At 37.1% G+C, this 20896-nt stretch overlaps 1 protein-coding gene across 5 annotated transcripts in view; it reads right to left on the bottom strand.

The window, feature by feature from the left end:
• Positions 1 to 469: 469 nt before the first annotated feature.
• Positions 470 to 20896, bottom strand: part of RSPRY1 (ring finger and SPRY domain containing 1) — an 80682-nt gene continuing 60255 nt past the window's right edge. For all 5 annotated transcript variants that reach the window (XM_016422806.2, XM_056812338.1, XM_056812341.1 and 2 more), the window contains 5 exons: positions 18716 to 18827; positions 17432 to 17534; positions 15412 to 15564; positions 4580 to 4684; positions 470 to 1972 (listed from right to left, as the gene is read on the bottom strand). In XM_016422806.2, coding sequence (XP_016278292.2) covers positions 1876 to 1972; positions 4580 to 4684; positions 15412 to 15564; positions 17432 to 17534; positions 18716 to 18827 — 570 coding nt within the window. In that variant the 3' untranslated portion in view covers positions 470 to 1875. The remainder of the gene's footprint in view (positions 1973 to 4579; positions 4685 to 15411; positions 15565 to 17431; positions 17535 to 18715; positions 18828 to 20896) is intronic.

Genomic DNA, 20896 nt, shown 5'->3' with positions numbered 1-20896 from the left:
GGTCCTGGGTTCAAATATGCTCTCACATACTTCCTAGCTGTGTGACCCTGGGTAAGTCACTTACTCCCATTGCCTAACCCTTACCACTCTTCTGCCTTGGAACCAAAACAGAATACTGATTCCAAGACAGAAGGTAAGAGTTAAAACAAAAAAAAAAAAGTAAAGCTGAAGGGTAGATTTTTAGAAAAAGTGGATTGGAAGCTTCTTTGACTAACTTCACCTTAGCTACTAATGCTTGCTCTTCATCCCTTGTATCATACCTGCTCTCTCTCTTTTCTCTTTGCAAGGATTTGTAAGGTCTTGGAAAGCAGCTATTATTAACAACTCTTCCCCCTTTCTCCCCAACATCCAAAACAAAACAAACAAAAAAAAAACCCAAAAGATGCCAAGACTCTCACATCTCAATCTTAGCAGCATGTACCAGTGAAGGCTGTCAGACCTTTTGCAGACATATCTGCAAAAAAAAAAATGCAACAAATACTTTCTTTATTTAATACAAATGATCATATTCACCACAAGCTAAGGGAAGAACATGAAATTTTAAAATTTTATGGAAGACTGAAAGCATGGGAAAAACTCATCATCCCAATTTACAGAAAGAAATGAGCTCTGTAATAGCACAGGCTTCAAGTTACTGTCACTTTACAATCTAGAAGGGGCAGCAATGAGAGGGGACAAAGAATAGGCATCCAATTTAAGACACTGTAAAGCTCAGAAGACATCTTTACTGTTCAAGTATAAACTCAGGAAGTAGTTGGCATAAATTAAAAGGCAACTGCTGAGGTCCACCCTTATAAAAGAAGTATTGTGAATTTACAATTCTACCTTCCAATTTTCTGGGAGAAAAACAAAACAAACTCTTGAAGATCTTCACCAGAGACCCAGAGAGGGACTTGTACTTTTGATGAAGACATAGTCAGCAATCCATGATTGAATTTACTATCAAATAACATGTATTTATTTAAAACAATATTAATACGTTTTTTCAGAATTTCTTCCAGATCTTTTGAGACTATTCAAAAGTTTCAAATGTATTCATTGCTTCTAAAAACAATACTGATTAAAAACAAAAACAAAAAACAAAAACAAAAACCCTGATTGATGGTACCTTAAAAATACCCTAAAATAGTAAATTTTCTCCAGTCCAGCATTGTAATTAATGTAAGAATTCCTCCTGTACTGGTAAAACATATTATTTCTTTCACAAAATGCGGGTACTGAAATTGGATAGAAACACTATGAATGTGAAAATACCACCAATTTTCTGTGTTAAAAAAAATTAGAATGTTCTTTGGAATCACTGAGATATCAAAAATTTGGATTTTTATTTTTACAGTCTATGCACCTTCTTTTGGGTCCTTCATGTAGCTTGTAGTAAGACGTGTTTATTTTTAGTTTTAGGGATTCAAGTCTTGTAGTTCAATGTTAACACAAGTCTGACCAGCAGGAAGTTACATTTAACCAAGAAACACTGGCGGATTACTTCTTCATAATGGCTTCAGCCAAAAATAAAGACTTTTGAGAATGAGACAAAACATCCTGTTTTAAACAACTGAATGTACTGAACATGTAGGATTCCAGTGCAAATTGAATTTCGGCACTCATGCGGGCAGTGTCTCCTGGTGTCTTTCTCAGAGGGACTCAAGACTTGGCCATAGCATTTAGCTCTTCTTGTTCGTAAAGGGAATTTCCCAGTGCTGGCATCCTGGGTTAGGTTCTAAAGGATTTTGTCTTAGACAGACAAACTACTGCTTAGCATAAAATCTGGCCATGGCTATTGTTTCAATGTGCACGTAACTGGTTAGAGATGTTTGTCCTTTTCAGACATTGGCTGGAATTGATTAAAAATTAGTCCATGATGCTTCTCCACATGTGTCATGAAATGTGAGAAATCTGTCTGACCCTAGACACTATTTCTTGTCGACACAATGGGCAAGTCTCCAGTTGCAAGGCACAATCCATGCACAGGTCACTGAGGAAAGAAAAAAACATTGAGACCATATTCAGAATAGTGTATTCAGAGCATTAGGTGGGGCCTGTTTATATTCTCTAGTCCCACTCAACACTTACGCCTCAGAGGGATAGGAAATGTGACCATGGGGACTGGGGAACTGAACTCAATTTAAAAGAGACCACAATGGATGTCAGTCATTCCATAAAAGACATCTCCACTTTTGTGCGGTGGCCAAAACCTTGAGCAAGGGACCCTGTAAGTCATTCTAAATACCAGGCCTCTAAGGAGAAACCCCAGTTAGACAGGTGCATGCCTCAGTTTGTCTGCCTTCCTCCCAGTCCAAAACCTGTATCTTTTGTCTTAGTATCAGTTCTAAGATGGAAGAGCAGCAAGGGCTAGGCAATTGGGGTTAAGTGACTAGTCCAGGGTCACATAGCTAGGAAGTGTCTTAAGGTCAGATTTGATTTGATCATAGGTCCTCCAGACTCCAGGCCTGAAGTTCTATCCCATGAGCCACCTATCTGCTCCTTGTTTGTCTTTTAATGATAACAAATATTCACATTTGTATAGTGCTAAATAGTTTCCAAGGCACCTGATTCATCATTTCCCTCTATGGTAGGTAATGAAAATGAATATTGTCCCCATATTTTATAGAGGTGAAAACAAATAATGGGCCTATCTTATAGTATAGTTTCCTATGGCTGCTGTTTTTCCTCAGCAACACTGTGGCTCTTAAAATTTTCTTTTCTTCTTTTTTTTTACTAATTATATGTAACAACAAATTTCCACATATGTTTTACAAAGTTATGTGATCCAAATTGTATTTCTCCTTTTTTCTTTTCCCCTTAGTGAAGCTGGAAAGTAATTCCATTGTGGCTCCTAAGGATACCATCTTTGACAGGGGTGGCTCAGTGGATTGGGAGTCAGGCCTAGAGATAAGAGGTCCTAGGTTCAAATCTGGTCTCAGACACTTCCTAGCTGTGTGACCCTGGGCAAGTCACTTGACCCCTATTGCCTAGCCCTTACCACTCTTCTGCCTTAGAACCACTACATACTATTGATTCTAAGATGTGTAGGGATTGGCAAGGAAGGCTTTGGAATCCTATGGGTTGATAAGAGCTGGAGTGGCAGTTTGGACAGCAAGGGATTATGGGAGAGAACTGTTGGCTAGGGGGCATTCTGAAGAGCCCTAGGGTCTTCTGTCCCAGGACTGAAAGGTTCAGTTTCTGAGTGGCTGAAGTGGCTGAAGGATCCCCTCTCCACCCCCACCCCCCAAGCCATGAGAGAAGACCCAGATTTCCTGCCTTTAATTCTTGAAGCTGTTTTCTCCAAAGAAACCCTTCTACTGTTTCTACCACCTGCTACCCAAGAATCATAGACCCAGAGTAAGTGCTGGCTAGGACTCTCTCAAAACTCAGAGCCCAGCCCTCCTTGGTTCCTCCTGGTCTCTCCTTGCCTTCCTGAACTGATTTACGATTTAGTCTTTAGGATATACTATCACAGAGATCATAAAGAGAGCAGTCAGTTGGGAAAGGGGCTGAGGTGTTTGTGGGCTTGGGCATCAGCCTCTTGATCCAGCTACTGTGGAAATAACTTGACAGGGCAACCTCCTTCCATTCTCCTTCAACCTGCTTACCCTATCCCCTCAATAAATCTTTAGTTCATAAGTCAGATTTGGGTTTGCAAGCCTATCTCTACAACAGGAATGGCACTTAGGTAATTGGGGATAAGTATCAAAGCTTGAGCCTAATCCCTATCTGTGGCAGGGCCGGGCAAGGCCTGTCACACATCTCCATTGAGGAAGGTAAATCAGAAACCTTCTTTAGAAGTGGCTGATAGGGGAATTGACATCTCATCCCCTAAGCTTTTGCTCTCATAGGGACTCAAGGGGTATAGTCTGTTTGATATCCCTTGAGAAAAGAGAGAGAGAGAGAGAGAGAGGAATTCATCTTTCCTTCTCTCTGGAGTTTATTTCAAACTCCTGCTCCTATTCACCCTAGGGAGGGAGAGATCCTGCCATCTTTCCCCCCTCTCAACAGAGTTTACCTTATTCCCTGTTTCCCTGATCACTTGGTCCTCTCAACTTCTCCACTGGCATTACATCTTAACCAGTGAAACCAACTAACCAACCCTTTATTAAAAAAGAAGAATCCCCCTCCTTTTTTACAGATGGAAGGTAAGGGTTTAAAAAAAATAGAGAAGAAGCAATTAAATCTTTCCTTTTTCCCTTTCATCTCACAAATCAGGAAATTTCTATTAGTTAGGAAGAGCCATCTATTTAAAAAATATTATTTCAGGGATTCAGGAAGATGTCAAGGGTCCTCTTTGGCAATACCACACTTACAAGTCACATCTATGGAGTGCTTTGAGGTTTCCTTAAAATCATTCTGAATTCTACTTTTATAGATGAAGAAGCTGAGGTTCAGAAAGGTGACCTGCCAGCTATCATACAGCTCCTGTTTCACTTTCCCTCTATACCTTACTGTTTTCCTATGTTATTATTTCTTCCCTTCCCCTACAGGAAGTAGAGCAAAATGGAAAGTGGTTATGGGAAATAGTCACAAAAGAAATGGACTGAAACTTTGGTTTGACAAATTTAGACAGAGACTTAATAATTAGTCATACCTGTGTCCACATGGCTTGAGTTCTGTGTCTGCTACTTCGTCACAACAAAGTGAACAGCAGTTTTCTCTGATACTAACTTGCTTCAATAAAGCAAGACGTCTGTGCCTGAAAGCAAAAAAGAGGCCATTTGAAATTCAACAAGATACATAATTTATGTGGACTAGCAGCACACTGGAAACATTCAATAAAATCAATGATAAAAAAGCTGATTAGCAGAATTATGCTGAAAAGCTATCCCTAAAGAAAAAACTGGCCAACATGGATGAAAGACTGCTCTGAGGATACTAGTAATATGTTTCTATGTCCTTTTTGCTGCTAACTTGAAGCTGATAAGGAAATTTAGGATTTAAATAAAAGGTCATTTTATTCTATACAGTGTGTAATAAACTTTTGGAATTCATTAAATCTAGATAATATATAGGGTGAAAACACAACTTAAAAATTATGGATGGTATATTTACTAATGAAAGCTATTAGGGAAAATTAAAATTGTTTTGAGTATATTCCTAACCATAAAGATAACGTTAAATTAGAGTAAATTTGCTCTCCCGTAACATGGCCCTTGGTGCCCCTGTCACAGAGAGAAATACTGGGCTGGATCCCAGTGCTGGATCAGTATTGCAATCCTGATATTCTCATATACTAAAGGACATCCTAGGTAGAACTCTTGGTTCTGACTTAATCATGCAGCCTCATTGGCATACATATTTATATAAAGTGGGCTTCTTAGAAATTAGATGTCAGTTGCTTCCAGAGTTATAGACAAACCAATACTAAAATGGATAAAAAATGAAAATGCTGATGGAGCAAATACAGGCTGCATGAAATGAAATGGTGGGGTATGGAAGGAAGGAGGAGAACAAAGATTACTTGTGGGAAGATGACTAAAACATGGAAAGAGAATATAGGGAAGGGAAACAATGAGAAATGGACAATATTAAGGAAGAACAACACTAAAGGGAAGGAAGACAGTTGTTTCCAGAGTTTCAAGATGAAGTTAATGTTCTAGACATCTTTGTGCTTATCCAAGGACCTAATTTCCAAAGTGTAAAGTATTTGTAAGAATAAACCTAGGAGCTTCCTGTGAAATCTATTTGGTTTTTTTTTTCATACTTTTTATTTGTGGATAATCTTGGAACTATAGTTTTACAAAATCAACAACTTGTAAGTGATATGTTTTGTTTTAATATCATCTATATTTCCTAATGGATTTCTCCCTACATTCTCTCAAAGCCTACAAAATGCTTTACAAACCTTAAAATGCTATATAAAAGTGAGCTCTAAACTAACATTCAACAGTATATACAGTATTCCATATTCACAGTGGTCCATCTTTGCAAAGAAGGGAAAGAAGTATATTAAAAAAAAACAACAACTCTTACCTTCTGTCTTAGAATTGATACAAGTAGGGGTAGCTGGGTAGCTCTAGAAACAGGAGGTCCTAGGTTCAAATCTGGCCTCAGTCACTTCCTAGCTGTGTGACTGGGCAAGTTACTTCACCCCCATGGCCTAGTCCTTACTACTCTTCTGCCTTGGAACCAATACACAGTATTTATTCTAAGACAGAAGGTATGGGTTTAAAAAGAAGGGAAAAAAAAAGAATTTCCACGTTTCTTTCAGTCCCAGTATCGATTCCAACACAGAAGAGTGGCAAGGGGTAGGCAAATGGGGTTAAATGACTTGACCAGGGTCACACAGCTGTGAAGTGTTTGAGGCCAGATCTGAACCCAGGTCCTCCCATCTCCATCATCTATTGAGCCCTTTAGCTGCCCCAGATGTTCACTGAATTTTGAAAAGCATCTTGTTACTTTAGACATAGTTTTGTAGTGACAGGACCATGGGACATTTTTTCTGTTACTACTTATGAGTGGAACTCAGGGCTTCCTGGCTCTAGGCTCTATCCACATTAGGGTCAAGCTTGTTTTTTTTTTTTAATAAGTTTTTATGGATGATTTCTGTTTCTTACATTATCATAGTTATCCCCAAGGAATCCCTGCTTCCTCCCCTCAAAGGCACTCCATATAACAAATTGTATTTTTCAGAAAAGAAAAAAAAATCAGCTAAATGGTCAGTACATTGCAAAAGTTTGAAAAAAACTCAAGTTTGTTAGACTTCCCATTTCTGTTAAAGGGTGTGCTCGTGTATCCTTTCATCTTTTTCAGTCCTGTTTGACCTTTGTAATTTTGTTACACTTTTCAATTTGGAGTGTGTTGTTCCTTCCATTTACATTGTTGCAGTTATTGTTTATATTGTTTTCATGGCTCTGCTTACTTCACTTTGTTTCAGTTCATAAAAGATCTTTCCACACTTCTTTGTATTTGTCAATCATCATTTCTTGTATAGTATAGTAATATTCCATTATCTCCAAGTACCACAATTTCTTTAATTACTGCTCAGTTATTGGGTATCTACTTTGCTTTCAATTTTGTGCCATAACAAAAAAAGTGTTGCCATAAATATTTTGGTATATATGGGGGCTTTCTTATCATTGGCTTACTTCAGGGATAAAGCCCAGTAATGAAGTCTCTGGCTCAAAGAGAAAAGTTGTTTTGGTCACTTTGCTTGCATAATTCCAAATTGCTTTCTGAAATGGTTATATTGTTTCACAGCTCCACCGACAGTATATTAATGCTATCATTTTGTAACCTTTCCAACACTGACTATTGTCATTTGTTGGTCATTTTTGCTACTCTGCAGGGTATATGGTGAAACTTCAGGATTGTTTTGATTTGCATTTATTTTGTGACTGGAACATTCATATATGATTGTGAATAGTTTGCAGTTAAAAAAAAAAACAAGCAAACCCTTACTTTCTGTCTTAGAACTAATATTGGTTCTAAGGCAGAAGAGTGGTAATGGCTAGGCAAAGGGGGGTTAAGAAGTTAGGAAGTATCTGAGGTCACATTTGAACCCAGGACCTCTAGGCCTGGCTCTCAATCCACTGAGCCACCTAGCTGCCCATTTACAGTTTTTTTTGAGAACTGTGTTCATATCCTTTGGCCATTTATCTATTGTGGAATGATTATCAGTCATATGTATACTTAATATTTGCATATCTTAGAACCTTATTAGAAAAATTTGATACAAGATTTCCCTCCCTCATTCGACCATTTCCCTTCATATCATAAGTGCATTAAATTTAAAAATCAAAATTATCTATTTAATCTTTTGTAATTGCCTCTATCTCTTGTATAGTTAGAAAATACATTTTCTGGGTAGCTCAGTGGATTTGCAGAAGGTAAGAGTTTTAAAAAAAACAAACATTTTCTACCCACAGCTATGAGAATTCTATGAGCTGTTTCTTTTCTAATTTTTTAAATTGTATGATCTTTAATATTAAGATCACACATCCAATTAAAATATATTGTGATGGGTGGTTTAAGGTGTTGGCCTAAGTCAAATTTCTGCCAGGTTGCTTTCCAGTTTTCCTAGTAATTTTTAATTACATAAGGGATTTTTTCTTTAGGGGTTTATATTTTCCTCTGTATCAAACTTGAGTTCTTGAGTTCAGTGTTCTGATTCTCCCTTGTCTAGTGTATTCCAGTGATCTATCCCTCTGTTTTTTTAAATCAGTGCTAGATGGTTTTGGTGACCATTGCTTTTTACAAAAATTTTTTTCCCATGGTTACATGATTCTTGTCTCCCTCCCCTCTATGATTATTGCTTTTTAAGGCAGTATGAAGCCTACTACATATGCTATTCCCCCTTTGTCCAACTTTTCGTCATTTCCTTTAATATTCTAGATCTTTTGTTTTTCTGAATGAACTTTGTTATTATTGTCTTACACAATAACAATTATTTACAATTCTGTAAAGTATCCACTTGGTAAATAGATTGGTATAGAATTAAAAGTTCAAATTAATTTTGGCAATAATCTCATTTTTATTATATTGGCATGGCCTAGCCATGGGTAATGAATACTCCTCCAGTTTTTAACTTTATTTCTTTAAGGAGCATTTTTAAACTTAATCTATACAATTGTTTTGTGTGGTTTGGTAGGTTGATCCTAAAAGGATAATATTAGAAAATAAGTCTTGTTATAGTAGTTTAGAGATAAGAAGTTGAGAAGCTGGCTTGAGAAAGAATTGGAGTTTCAAGCAGAGCTGAGACAGTGTCAATTTCAAATGTTGACAGTTGTAATGGTTTTTCTGTGTGGCAGTTTGTCTCTGGCAGTTGGCAGAGTCACACACAGAGGTTTTTGCTCTGAGGGCTTTGAGGAGGTAATATCTTTGCCTTCCTCTCTCTCTCTCTCACTGTCTGAGGTAAATATCTGAAGGAGTTAAGTGTTTTCTTTTTCCAACTTGGGAAACATTATTGACTATCTATTACTGTCTTTATAGATTGTTTAACTCTGAGAAGACCAAAGAAAGACCTGGTCTTTGGTTTCGACTCTTGAGACTGCTAAGGCTCAGAGTCCTAATTTGATTCTTGTTGAGACTCAACCAGCTAGCCTTTGTTATTTTTATAACTTGGAGGAGAATTAAAAACGATAAGGATGGGGAGGGGGGCAGCTGGGTGGCTCAGTGGATTGAGAGCCAGGCCTAGAGAGGAGGTCCTAGTTTCAAATCTGGCCTCAGACACTTCCCAGCTGTGTGACCCTAGGCAAGTCACAATACAAGGTATTGGCCCCAAGATAGAAGGTAAGGGTTTAAAAAAAGTGATAAGGATGAAATTGTTATTTTATTGTAGAATGGGGAAAATTTGGGTTAGTCAGATCAGGAAGGATTAGTGTAGCTTGTGGAAAACAGGAGAAGCAGTTCCTTGTGAACTAGGGAGTTTTATTTGGGTGGAGTTAGAATCCCTTATCCTTTTATCCTTATATATTTCAATAAATATTTTATTTTTTATAACAAGAGTCTCCAAAGCTTCTTTGCCTCTGGCCCTGAAGAGAAGCTCATTTATGAGCTTCACTTCACTGATATAAACTGAGGATACTTTGTGAGCACAGCAAGCAGACTATCTGAAACCAGTTTATAATCAATAATCAATCCACTGCCAGTATTAGTTTTATAGTCCCCCTTTTATTTTTATAATCATGAGGTATCTTATCCATCTGGTAGATATTTGGAATGTGATTTCCCTTTCTAATTGCTTCTTGTGTTCTGTTATTATTATATATCAATGCTACTGATTTTTGTAGCTTGCAGTTTTGCTGAAGCTATTGTCTCATTTGGCATCTTTGCTGATGCCTTTTTTTGATAGCTTACCATTATATATTATTAGCAAGCAGGGATAATTTTATCTCCTCTTTACCTACCACCTCTATGTCTTTGATTCCTTTCTCCTATTTTGTTGACAGTATTTCCAGAACTTTATCAAACACTAGTGAGGAGAGGTGTCCTTTCTTCATTCCCCAACATCTAGTTTCAATTGTTTTGTTGTTTTTTCCATTAGCATTGCTGTAGTCATTTTAAAAGTATTTTCCCAGTTCTCCATACCTTACTTTGTATCAGTTCATAGAAGTCTTCTCATGCTTCTCCATATATTAGTCATTTACATGGTTTCTTATACAGTAGTAATTTTCTTTTACATTGACATATCAATTTTTTTAACTGTCCTCTCAAAGATCACTACCTACTTTTTCCCCAGTTTCTTGCTACTATAAAAAAATGCTGCTATAAATATTTTGGTGTACATGAGACTTTTCTTTATATCACTGGGGTTTGTGACTCCCAGTAGGATCTTAAAGTTAAATGGTATGGGTATTTTAATTTCTTAGCATACTTCCAAATTGCTGATAAATGTACTTTTCAAAAAAACTTTTATCTTCTATCCTAGTAATTAATTCTGACAGAAAAGTAACAAGGGCGAGGCAATCAGGATTAAATAATTTATCCAGGTTCATATAGCTAGAAGTGCCTGAAAACATATTTGAACCCAGTGTTCTCCTGTTTCCAGGCCTGGCACTCTATTCACTATGATACCTAGTTGTGTCCAAGAATGCACTTCTTAACTAAGAAATAAATACTTAAATAAAAAGTTAATGTAGCATGGCATAGTGGGAAGAATAAGGATTTGGAATCAGGAGAACTAAGTTTGAACCCTAGCTCTACTATACTACTATATTACCATGGACAAGTCATTTCCCCTTTCTAAGACTAATTTTTATTTGTCTATAAAATGAGGGAGTTAAGACTAGAAACAAGAACTGATCCCAGGGCAAATTCTATGACCTTACATTTCCATATTCTCTCTCAGAAAAAAAACAACAGATTGGTTCTTCAGGTGTATGTTCAAAGAGATGCTTAAGTCATAAAAATCATGAATATGAAGAATTCAGAGAAACTTGGGGAGACGTGTCTGAACTGATGAAATGTGAAGCAAATAAAACCAGGAGAACATGACAGCTGCAATAATGTAAAGGAAACCAGCACTGAAAGACTTCAGAATTGATCAAAGCAGTGACCAATTGTATGCACATGCTTCACCTCAGCTACCCAGCAGAAGATGGTGGGCCACATGTGAGGAATGAGTCATATGTTTTCAGACATCATCAATGTGCTGATTTCTTTTTCTTGACTATACTTGTTACAAGGGAGGGTTCTACTGGGGGGAGCATCATTTAAAAATGAAAATGATATTTAAAAAAGAACATCAATACAATATTTTAAATGATAGAAAAACAACCCTCAAACAAAACCTGCAGATAGAGGGAAGTGCTCCCCCAACATCTGAAGAATATATGAAGGGCTTTAATGCTTGAAGAACTAGCAGTATCTTAAAAGACTGCAAAAGTTGCGTCTGCTGTTACTTGAGGTTTTCCTTTCTCTAATATGTCTTCCCCCCTACCCCCAAACCCTTACTTTCTGACTTGGAATCAATATTATGTATTGGTTCCAAGGCAGAAGAGTGGTAAGGGCTAGGCAATGGGGGTTAAGTAACTTGCCCAGGGACCTAGGACTTCCCATCTATGGGCCTGGTTCTCAATCTACCATGCCACCTAGCTGCCCCTCAGTTTTCTTTTACATGTGCCAAAATTACTAGACATTTTTATTACTAGTAAATGCTTGGCAAAAGGTGAGACAGAATGTAGAGGTCTTTTATAACCCAAACAGGAGCTCACCACACTCTTATATCACATTTACTGGTTGGACCAGCATCATAATTGATAAAACTGTATAGCTCTCCATGGCTCTCTCGTGACCAGGGATGACTCAAACTGGGCCAAGCAGCCTGATAAATAGGTATTTTAGGAGCTTATTATTTAGCCCTCCTTTGAACATCCCAAGACATCTTTAAGTGGTAGTAGGTAATTAAGAGGTGGTCCATCAGACCCTCAGCCTTTTTTCATCCCCACAGTTGGACAAGTCACATAGGAAGGAAAAGAACCCTTTCCCCTTCATTTATTAATCAAGTTCTGTGAAAAAGAAAGACATTCCTTGGAATTCCCAAGGAAAAAGAAAATGCAAAAAGTAGCAGTCTGGATGGTATCTCTGACTCAGATCCCAGAAACAGGAACACACTGTAGTTCTTCTTAATATACAGAAATTAATATATTAAAAATAAATTCTCACAATCCTCCCTCTGCTTCTTGGGGAAATTTTATATCTCTTTAGAGACCTGTAGGTTCAAAGGTATATGCATGCAGTGGCCTTGGCAGACTGAGTTTACTAATGTTATCAGATACCCAGTTTTGTTGTTTTGACAGGCAGTGCATTGGCAGTAGGAATATTCTTAATGACATAGGCCTATGGCAATCTTTCCCGTTAAAAAAATGCTGCATTTTACCCAGTGAAATGGCCTCAGACTAGAAGTAATTACTCAAAGCAGCTGGATTCTTTCACCAGCTTATGGAAGCCATGCTCATTTCTCAAGGAAAAGAATTCAGCATTTGTGAGGCAATTAATGTCAATCAGCTCTTGTCAAATTAACAGCTATAAAAACTTGGCTGAGAGGGTATTCATTGTCCTAGCAGTTGCTGAATACTGCTGGCAACTTTCCTATGCCACTCAAACTTCTTTAAATGGCAAGCTCATCAAATTTGCAGATGCTACAAAGTTGGGAGGGAGAGTTAACACACTGGTTGACAGGATCCAAAAAGATCTCAACAGACTAGAACATGGGGGTGAATTTAATACGATCAAATTCAATAGAGATAAAAGTGATATCTTATACTTGAGCAAAAAACAAGTCAACTGCACAGGTACAAGATGGAGGAGGCATAGTTAGACAGTAAAGTTTTTATAAAAAAAAAAAAAGATGTGCAAGTTTTATTGGATTGTAAGTTCAATATGAGTCAGTAGTATGATATGAAAGTAAAAAAACTCTCAAATCTAATGTATTCTTGGGCTGCATTAAGAGAAAAGTAGTTTTGGGTAATAAGATGGTGATGGCTCTACTATTCTCAGCTCTTGCTGGACTTCATTTGAGATAGCTTGTTCAGTTATGGGTACCATAATTGGTTTTTTTTTTTTACTAAGTTTTTATCCAGGACAATTCTGAGGGACTTATGGGAAAGAATGCTATCCGTATCCAGAGAAAGAACTGTGAGAGAAGAAATACAGAAGAAAAACACATGACTTATCATGTGGTTCTATGGGGATATGATTGGGGGTTTTGGTTTAAACAGATCACTATTACAAATATGAATAATACGGAAGTAGGTTGTGAGCAATAATACATGTATAACTGAGTGAAATTGCTTGTCAGCTCCGGGAGTGGGAAGGGAAGAGGGGAGGTCGAGAACATGAATCATGTAACCATGGAAAAAGATTATAAATCAATCAATCAATAAATAAATAAATTTATATTAAAAAATGTATCTTTCCTCCTCCTTTAATCCTGCCAATTATCCATTATAACAAACTAAAGAAGGAAGAAAAGAAAAAAGTTTAGCAAAATTAACTAACAGATCAAAAAAGCTCCATGTTATCTGTAATGCTCCATCTTGGCATAGAAGGGAGGAGAGCTACTGGTCTCCTGTCTCTTAAAAAGGAAAAAGTTTAGTCATAAATTCAGAGCATTCAGTTTCAACTTTGTTGTTACTGTTCTTTTAATTGATGTTGTTATAGACATTTTGCATATTGTTTTTGTGGTTCTGCTTTCTTTACTTTGTATCAGTCCACTAAAGTCTTCCTATGTGTCTCTATATTTGTTTCTTAATGTATAGTAATAGTCTATTAGGTTCATGTACCATAACTTGTTTAACTATTCTCCAATTGATAAATGTGTACTCTGTCTCCAGTTCTTTGTTCCTCTGGGAAATGCTACACTATGAATATTTTTGGTTTGGGAGAATCTTTCTTTTTGTCACTGGCCAATCTGGGGAATATTCTTTAGAGTGAGATCTTTGAGTGGAAGTGTTTCTTGGAATAAAACCAAATTGCTTTTCAGAATGGCTGGAAAAATTCAGAGGTGTACCAACAGTGGGTTAATGTAGCCATCTTTCTGCAATCTAGGTGCCACATTTTAAGAAGGGCATTGATAAAGTGGAATTTTCAGAAGAGGGCAACTAGGATAATGAAGGCCCTGAGTCCAGGTCCTATGAGGACTACATGAATATGTAGCATTATTGGGCATATTTAGCCTGAAGAGAAAAATCTGGGGAGATATACTGACTGTCTTTATAATTTGGAGGGTTGTCATGCAGAGGAAGGAATATATTTTTCTGTTTGGTTCCAGTGAGAAGAAATAGAAAAAACATGTGAAGATTTCAGAGGCAAATTTAGGCTTAATGCCAAAAGAAAAAATTTTTCATAACAATTAAAGCTATCTTAAAGTGGAATGGGGTGCCTCAAGAAGTGGTTTGTCAGCTAGGTGGCATAGTGGATAGAGCACCAGTCCTAGAAGCAAAAGGACCTGTATTCAAATCTGGCCCCAGACATTTTCTAGCTTTGTGACCTTGGGCAAGTCACCTAAACCCAAATAGCTAGCCCTTGCTCTTCTGGTTTGGAGTTCTTACTAAGACAGAAAGTTAAGATTAAAAAAAAAAAAGAGTTCTCAGTTAAAATTAAAGGGACCTGTCCCTCAAAACAATAGAGGCAATTAGGGGTCTTGTGGAAAAGGAGCCAGGCCTAGAGACAGGAGGTCCTAGGTTCTAATGTGGGTGGCCTCAGACACTTCCTACCTGTGTGATCCTTGGCAAGTCACTTAACCCCAATTTTCTGCTCCTTGCCCTTCTGGCTTAGTTGTTACTGAGACAGAAGGTAAAATGAAAAAATGAAAAAAATTCTTCATCTTAGAATCTGTTACCTCACTCTGCCTGCCATCACTCTTCTGGAATTGTGGTTGGTCATTGCATTGATCTGAATTTTTTTAGAGTTGCTTCTCTTTATAAATACCCATCAGATTGGTGGGGGAAAAAATCAAAAGCAATGAAACTCATTGCTGATGGGGATTAGAGCAACAGTTAGGCATCATTACAATTATCATTGTAAGCTTATGAAATCTTTTTAGGAATCAATCCAGCTAAACACAGTAACATTTTTCCCTGGAAGTCTTTAAGCAGAGGTGAACACTTGCTGAGTGTGATATAATGTGTATGGGTTGGCTTAGACTGTTGAGATCCTTTCCAATGATCAAATTCTATGATTCTTTTTTTTTTTTTGACGAGAGAGAGAGAGAGAGAGAGAGAGAGAGAGAGAGAGAGAGAGAGAGAGAGAGAGAGAGAGAGAGAGAGAGAGAGAGAGAGAGAGAGAGAGAGAGAGAGAGAGAGAGAGAGAGAGAGAGAGAGAGAGAGAGAGAGAGAGAGAGAGAGAGAGAGAGAGAGAGAAGAGAGAGAGAGAGAGAGAGAGAGAGAGAGAGAGAGAGAGAGAGAGAGAGAGAGAGAGAAACAGAGAGAGAGAGAGAGAATACGAGAACTCAGTCTGGGAAACACTGGGAACATCCCTTACCTTGGCAAAATGATTTTTTCTTCTGCTGACAAGAAGGCATAATCATTGAAAGTGCTAAATTTGATAGGAGGGGGATATTTGAATGGTTTTGCTCCAAAGTTGAACTCACATTGTTGATATGACATGAAACTTGCTGCAGCAAAAAAACCTGACCTGTAAATCAAAAATACATGCAGTTAAAAGACTGGCTGTCATGGCAAACTTTAAGTTTCAAAAAGTCATTCCTAGTAGCCTAGGATATCATTTGTCCTGGCAGGGAAGTCTGATGTGGTTTTGTCTACTAAATTTGACCATAAGCATCCTTTTTTCTGACACTGTCAGAAAAGGCTTCCCCAGAATCCTGTGGCTATTCCAATAGCCTCATGACTGGTTTCCCTGTCCCTAGTCTCTTCTTCTTGGTGTTCATCATTCACAGAGACACCAACATAAATAAATGTCCTCATGCAAGGACCAGACTTGGTACCACTGGTACCCACTGATTAGAAGACAAAACAAACTGGCATATAAGTTCCTTGATAAATCTAGCTCCAACCTACCTTTCTGGCATTTTCACATTATTTCCTTTAATATACTCTCCAGTAAGTACATGGAATTACCAGCTTTCTCTGATCTTATCCTATCTTCTGCTCCATATTTCTGTAGACCATCCTCTTATGCCATTCTGGAATGTACTCCCTCATTTCTACTTGCTGAAATCCTTCTCTCTTGAAGGCTTATAATTAGGCCTTCCCTGACTATCCAGATGCAAGTGATCTCTCCTTCCTTAAATTTCCTTTGGTCATTTTGCATATCTTTTCCTCCTATGAGATCATTCTTATTTGCATATATGTTTCATCCTACCAAATCCTTGCATAAATTCCTTGAGGGCAAGGACTATAATTTTTCATCTTTGTATCTGTAAAGACTTATACATAACTGTTTTTCAGACATTCCTGTGTTAGGAGTTCTCAACCAATTTTATATCAGAGATTCCTTTGGCAATTTAGTGAAGTCCATGGGCTCCTTCTCAGAATCACACTTTTAAATGTATAAAGTAAAATTCACAGGATTACAAAGGAAACCAATTATACTGAGATGCAATGATGAAAGTATTAATAAGTTTGTGAACCTTAGATTAAGAACTCTTGCTCTATCCTTATTAATATTTGTTCATTCTTATTCAATTTTCCAGAACGTAAGGGTTTAAAAAAAAAAAGAAAATTTTACTGTGTTTGCTTGGATTGATTCCTAAAGATTCTATAAGCTTACAATGATAATTGTAATGATGTCTGTTGCTCAAATCCCCATCAGCAATGAGTTTCATTGCTTTTGATCCCTTCCCCCCCCCCCCAATCTGATGGGTACTTATAAAGAGAAGCAACTCTAAAAGAATTCAGATCAATGCAGTGACCAACCACAATTCCAGAAGTGATGATGAGGCAGGCAGAGTGAGGTAACAGATTCTAAGATGAAGAATTTTTTTCACTTCCATTTTTCACTATTTTTATTCATAGCCAATGTGAGAATTTGTGTTGTTTATATACATATATCCAAATCTATTTTAAACCCTTATTTTGTCTTAGAATCAAAACTGTGTATTGGTTCCAAGGCAGAAGAGCCATAAAGGCTAGGAAATGGGGGTGAAATGACTTGTTCAGGGCCACATAATTAGGAAATGTCCGAGGGTGGATCCTGAGACCAGAATCTCCTGGGTCTCCATCCACTGAGCCACCTAACTATCCCCTTCCACTGAATTTTTAATAACTTAAGATGCCAAGTTTTGTCTAGAATATGTTCCTTAAGTAATTTTCCCTAATCTATTTCTTTTTAGTTTAATCACATTGTCTTGTATATTTCTTATTTCCATATATTTACAAATTATGGAAAGTTTCAATCTAAGAATTAATTGAAGTGGCACCAAAGATTCCCAACTTGTCAACATAGAAATTGTCATGGAAAGACAATACAAATTCAGATTTTCTGGAAGAATGTGGATCTTACTTTGTTTGGGGCCCAATTCCAAATGGGAACAGATACTTACACAGCAGATGTAAAGACTTGCTTCTCAGAAGGAAGCTGGTTGCCATTTAAGCAGAAGATCATTTGTTTTTCTTGCAAATCCAATAGAAATCCTATTGTATCTCCTAGAAGGTAAAAACCAGAGTTTGAGTTTTAAAATTTGAGCATATCAGAGCATATAATCAGAAAAGTGTTCAATTGTAGTTGGGTTGAAAAATGGCTTTCCAATCTAGCATTTAAATTCCTCTGCAGTCAAGAGCTAACTGTTCTATCTAAACTTGTAATTCACTGCTCTCTCACATAGATCCTTTGCTCTCAATAGGCCAGTCAATTTGCCAACATGAAAAGCACCCTGTTAAAGGTTTAGTATAGCCTACCTGCCATCTTATGAGCACTAATAAGCAGTGTTTAATCAATCAATCAATCAATCAATCGATTGATCGATCAGTCAGTTAGGAGGCATCTATGAAGCATTTCCCAAGCCAGGTGCTAGTGATATAAAGGCAAAAAATAAACAATCCCCACTTTCAAGGAGCTTCATGACATCATTTACTACTCTTCCTATTAAGCTGATATTTCAACAATGAGGGCCTAAATTCGAAGCTTTTATTTCCAAATGTGTCACATTTGGGGGCATGCCAACATGGGTCCATTAGTCTAGGGCTTGAGAAAAAATAGAGAGGATCAAGATGTAGGTAGTATTTCTGATTAAAAAAAAAAAGAAGCCTTGATTTATTGATGGTCTCCTTTTTTCACTAATGCTCTACCTGTTCCTAATTGCTGTTGGCTGTATCACTGGGATCTTTGGTAATCATAGCAAACATTTCTATGCTGAAAACTTTTTTGTACCTCTCTACCTGTGAGGCTGCTCTATGCTAAGCCTCATTAAGTAAGGAGACTTTGGTCATTATAACTTCATGCATCCTGATTTTTAAAGGGAATTATAATTTAACAATTGGCCAAATTTCCACAATTAAAAAAATACATAACTATAGTGGAAACTAGAATTCAACCCAAATTTCAGGAATAGTTGAAATGTGGTAGAGTTTTTTTCATTTAACTTAATATTCAACCTATCTGCAATTCCAGTGCTAAAGAAAATGCAATTTTATGAGAAGGAAAATTCTTAGTAGTATAAAGTTTACCAGTTCAGACAAAGAGAGTGTGTTGTAATATGAGATTAGAGTACTATTAACCTTTTCAAATTCTTTATTCTTCATGACTTAAACCCCAAAGAAACTACAACATTAGACCTAGTATTAACAACCATGTAGCTAGGGCCCAAAATCCAAAGCTAAATGAGTACCTTCTTTCCAACAGGGGTGTGAATGTGGTTTACTTCTGGCATTATACCAAATCAGCTGCCGGCAGCCATCATATGCACAAGAGTACTCATCATCTCCGATACCATACCCTTCCTGTAGAGAAGGCAAAATAGCAGGACTTCACATGCTTGGTTAAAAGTTGTTAGGTGTTTTTTGAAATAAATATCCATTTCTCTTAATGAATTAACTAATTAATTATGTGGCCAACTACATATATGCCCATGATACCTTCTATTTTTATTACCTATTTATCTTTAGACATGTAGTTGTTCATAAGAGTACTTCTTAAGATAGATGATATTCAATCTAGTCAATGACACTACTCTTTAAGACCAATAGGAAAGTTTTTGTGGAAGAGGTTCAAAAGAGAGATAAAACCTTGTTTGCTACAAATATCACAACAAAAATGTCTATTAAAAATATTATTTTACATCTCATACTACTGATTTGATTTGACCTAGGTTATAATAAAATTTTAGAAAAGAATAATTTTCTTGCTATTATATATGAGATTTTTGATGAGTGTTGTCTAAAAGAAGATTCCTTACACTATTTGTAGGGAAAGGGGAAGAGAATAAAAATTTAGTACCTATGGCGTGCAAGGCACTATGGTTTTTACAAATTATCTCATTTGATCTTCAAAACAACTGTTCAAGGTAGGTGGTACTATCCTCATTTTATAGGTGAGAAAACTGAGTCAAATCTAAATTTCTGCCATTCATTTAGATTTACCATCTTTAGAGTCAAAAAGCCTATTCCTCAGCTCCTACCACCTGCTTTTTAAACCTTCTTGACCTATACTCTGCTCCTCTTTCTGGACCCTACTGTCTTCAAACTCTGCCTTCTGGAAATGCTGTTTTATCATTAACAAATTTTCCTTCATCTTTGTATGGGGTAGTGGATAGACTACTGGACTTGGTGTCAGGAAGAACAGGATTCAAATCTTGCCTCAGATACTCTAAGAACATGGGAGAGTTACTTAACTTCTCAGATCCTTAGTTCATCTGTAAAATGGGCTTAATAATACCTACATTATAATAACTACCTCAGGAGATTGTTGTGAAGTCCAAACAAAATAAGATATGTAGTGGGAAAACTTTAAAGCACTTTGAAAACATCAGACTTTTTCCTCTCATGCTTTTTCCATCTTTTTGTATGCTCAGAAACTTGGCTCTTTCCAATCAATCAATCCATATTTAATTAATGTCCACCATATGCCAGTCATCATTCTAGATGTTGGAGAATATAGATACAAAAACAAAACAGTCTCTGCCTTCAAGGAGTTTATGTTCGTTCAATAGAGGGAAACCACATATACACATATACGTGTGGTTATACAAATATACACAGATAATTAATACAAACCATAAAAAATACTAGGTAATTGGCGGAGGTAAGGGCATTAGCAGCTGGAGAAGAATGAATAAAAAATGACACGAATTAAGCTTTGGAGAAAACTAGGGATTCTAAGAAGTAAGGAGGGAAGATATTCCAGGAATAGGGGACTGTGCAAAGGCACTGACAGTTGTATGGAAGGCTCTATAAGAAGGCTGGTTCAGCAAGATCACATAGTATGTGAAGGGCAATATGTAATAGGTTTGGAAAAGTAAGCTGAAGCTGGATTTTGAGGGGCTTTAAATACCAAAGATTTTTTCATCAATCCTAGAGTTTTGTTTTTTAGTAGAGGAAGTCGTTTTTAAAGTAGTCACATGGTCAGACTTGTGCTTTAGGAATACTACTTTGGGGGCAGTTATGTGGTGGCTCAGTGAAGAGAGTGTCAGGCCTGGAATTGGGAGAACCTGGGCTCAAATCTGGCCTTAGATATTTCCTAATCAAGTGACCCTGGGCAAGTTATTTAACCCCAATTGCCTTAGTCCTTTACTACTCTTATGCCTTGGAACTGACTCAGTATTGATTTTTTTTTAAACCTTTACTTTCTGTCTTGGAATTGATACTTGGAATCCATTGAGCCACCTAGTCACCTCCTTTGGTATCGATTTTAAGACAGAAAAGTTTACTTTTGGCAGTTATGTAAAGGATAGACTGAATAAGAATTTGAAGCCCAGAGCCAATAAAAAGGCTACCAAAGTTGTCGATGCAAAAGGGAATAAGGCCCTGAATGATGGTGATTGGGGTAAGTATGGACAGAAGGGAACAGATGT

Source organism: Monodelphis domestica, chromosome 1 (genome assembly GCF_027887165.1).
Source record: "Monodelphis domestica isolate mMonDom1 chromosome 1, mMonDom1.pri, whole genome shotgun sequence".
NCBI lineage: Eukaryota > Metazoa > Chordata > Mammalia > Didelphimorphia > Didelphidae > Monodelphis > Monodelphis domestica.
The sequence above is the reverse complement of the archived record's forward strand: the minus strand, read 5'-3'. Positions and strand labels throughout refer to the sequence as shown.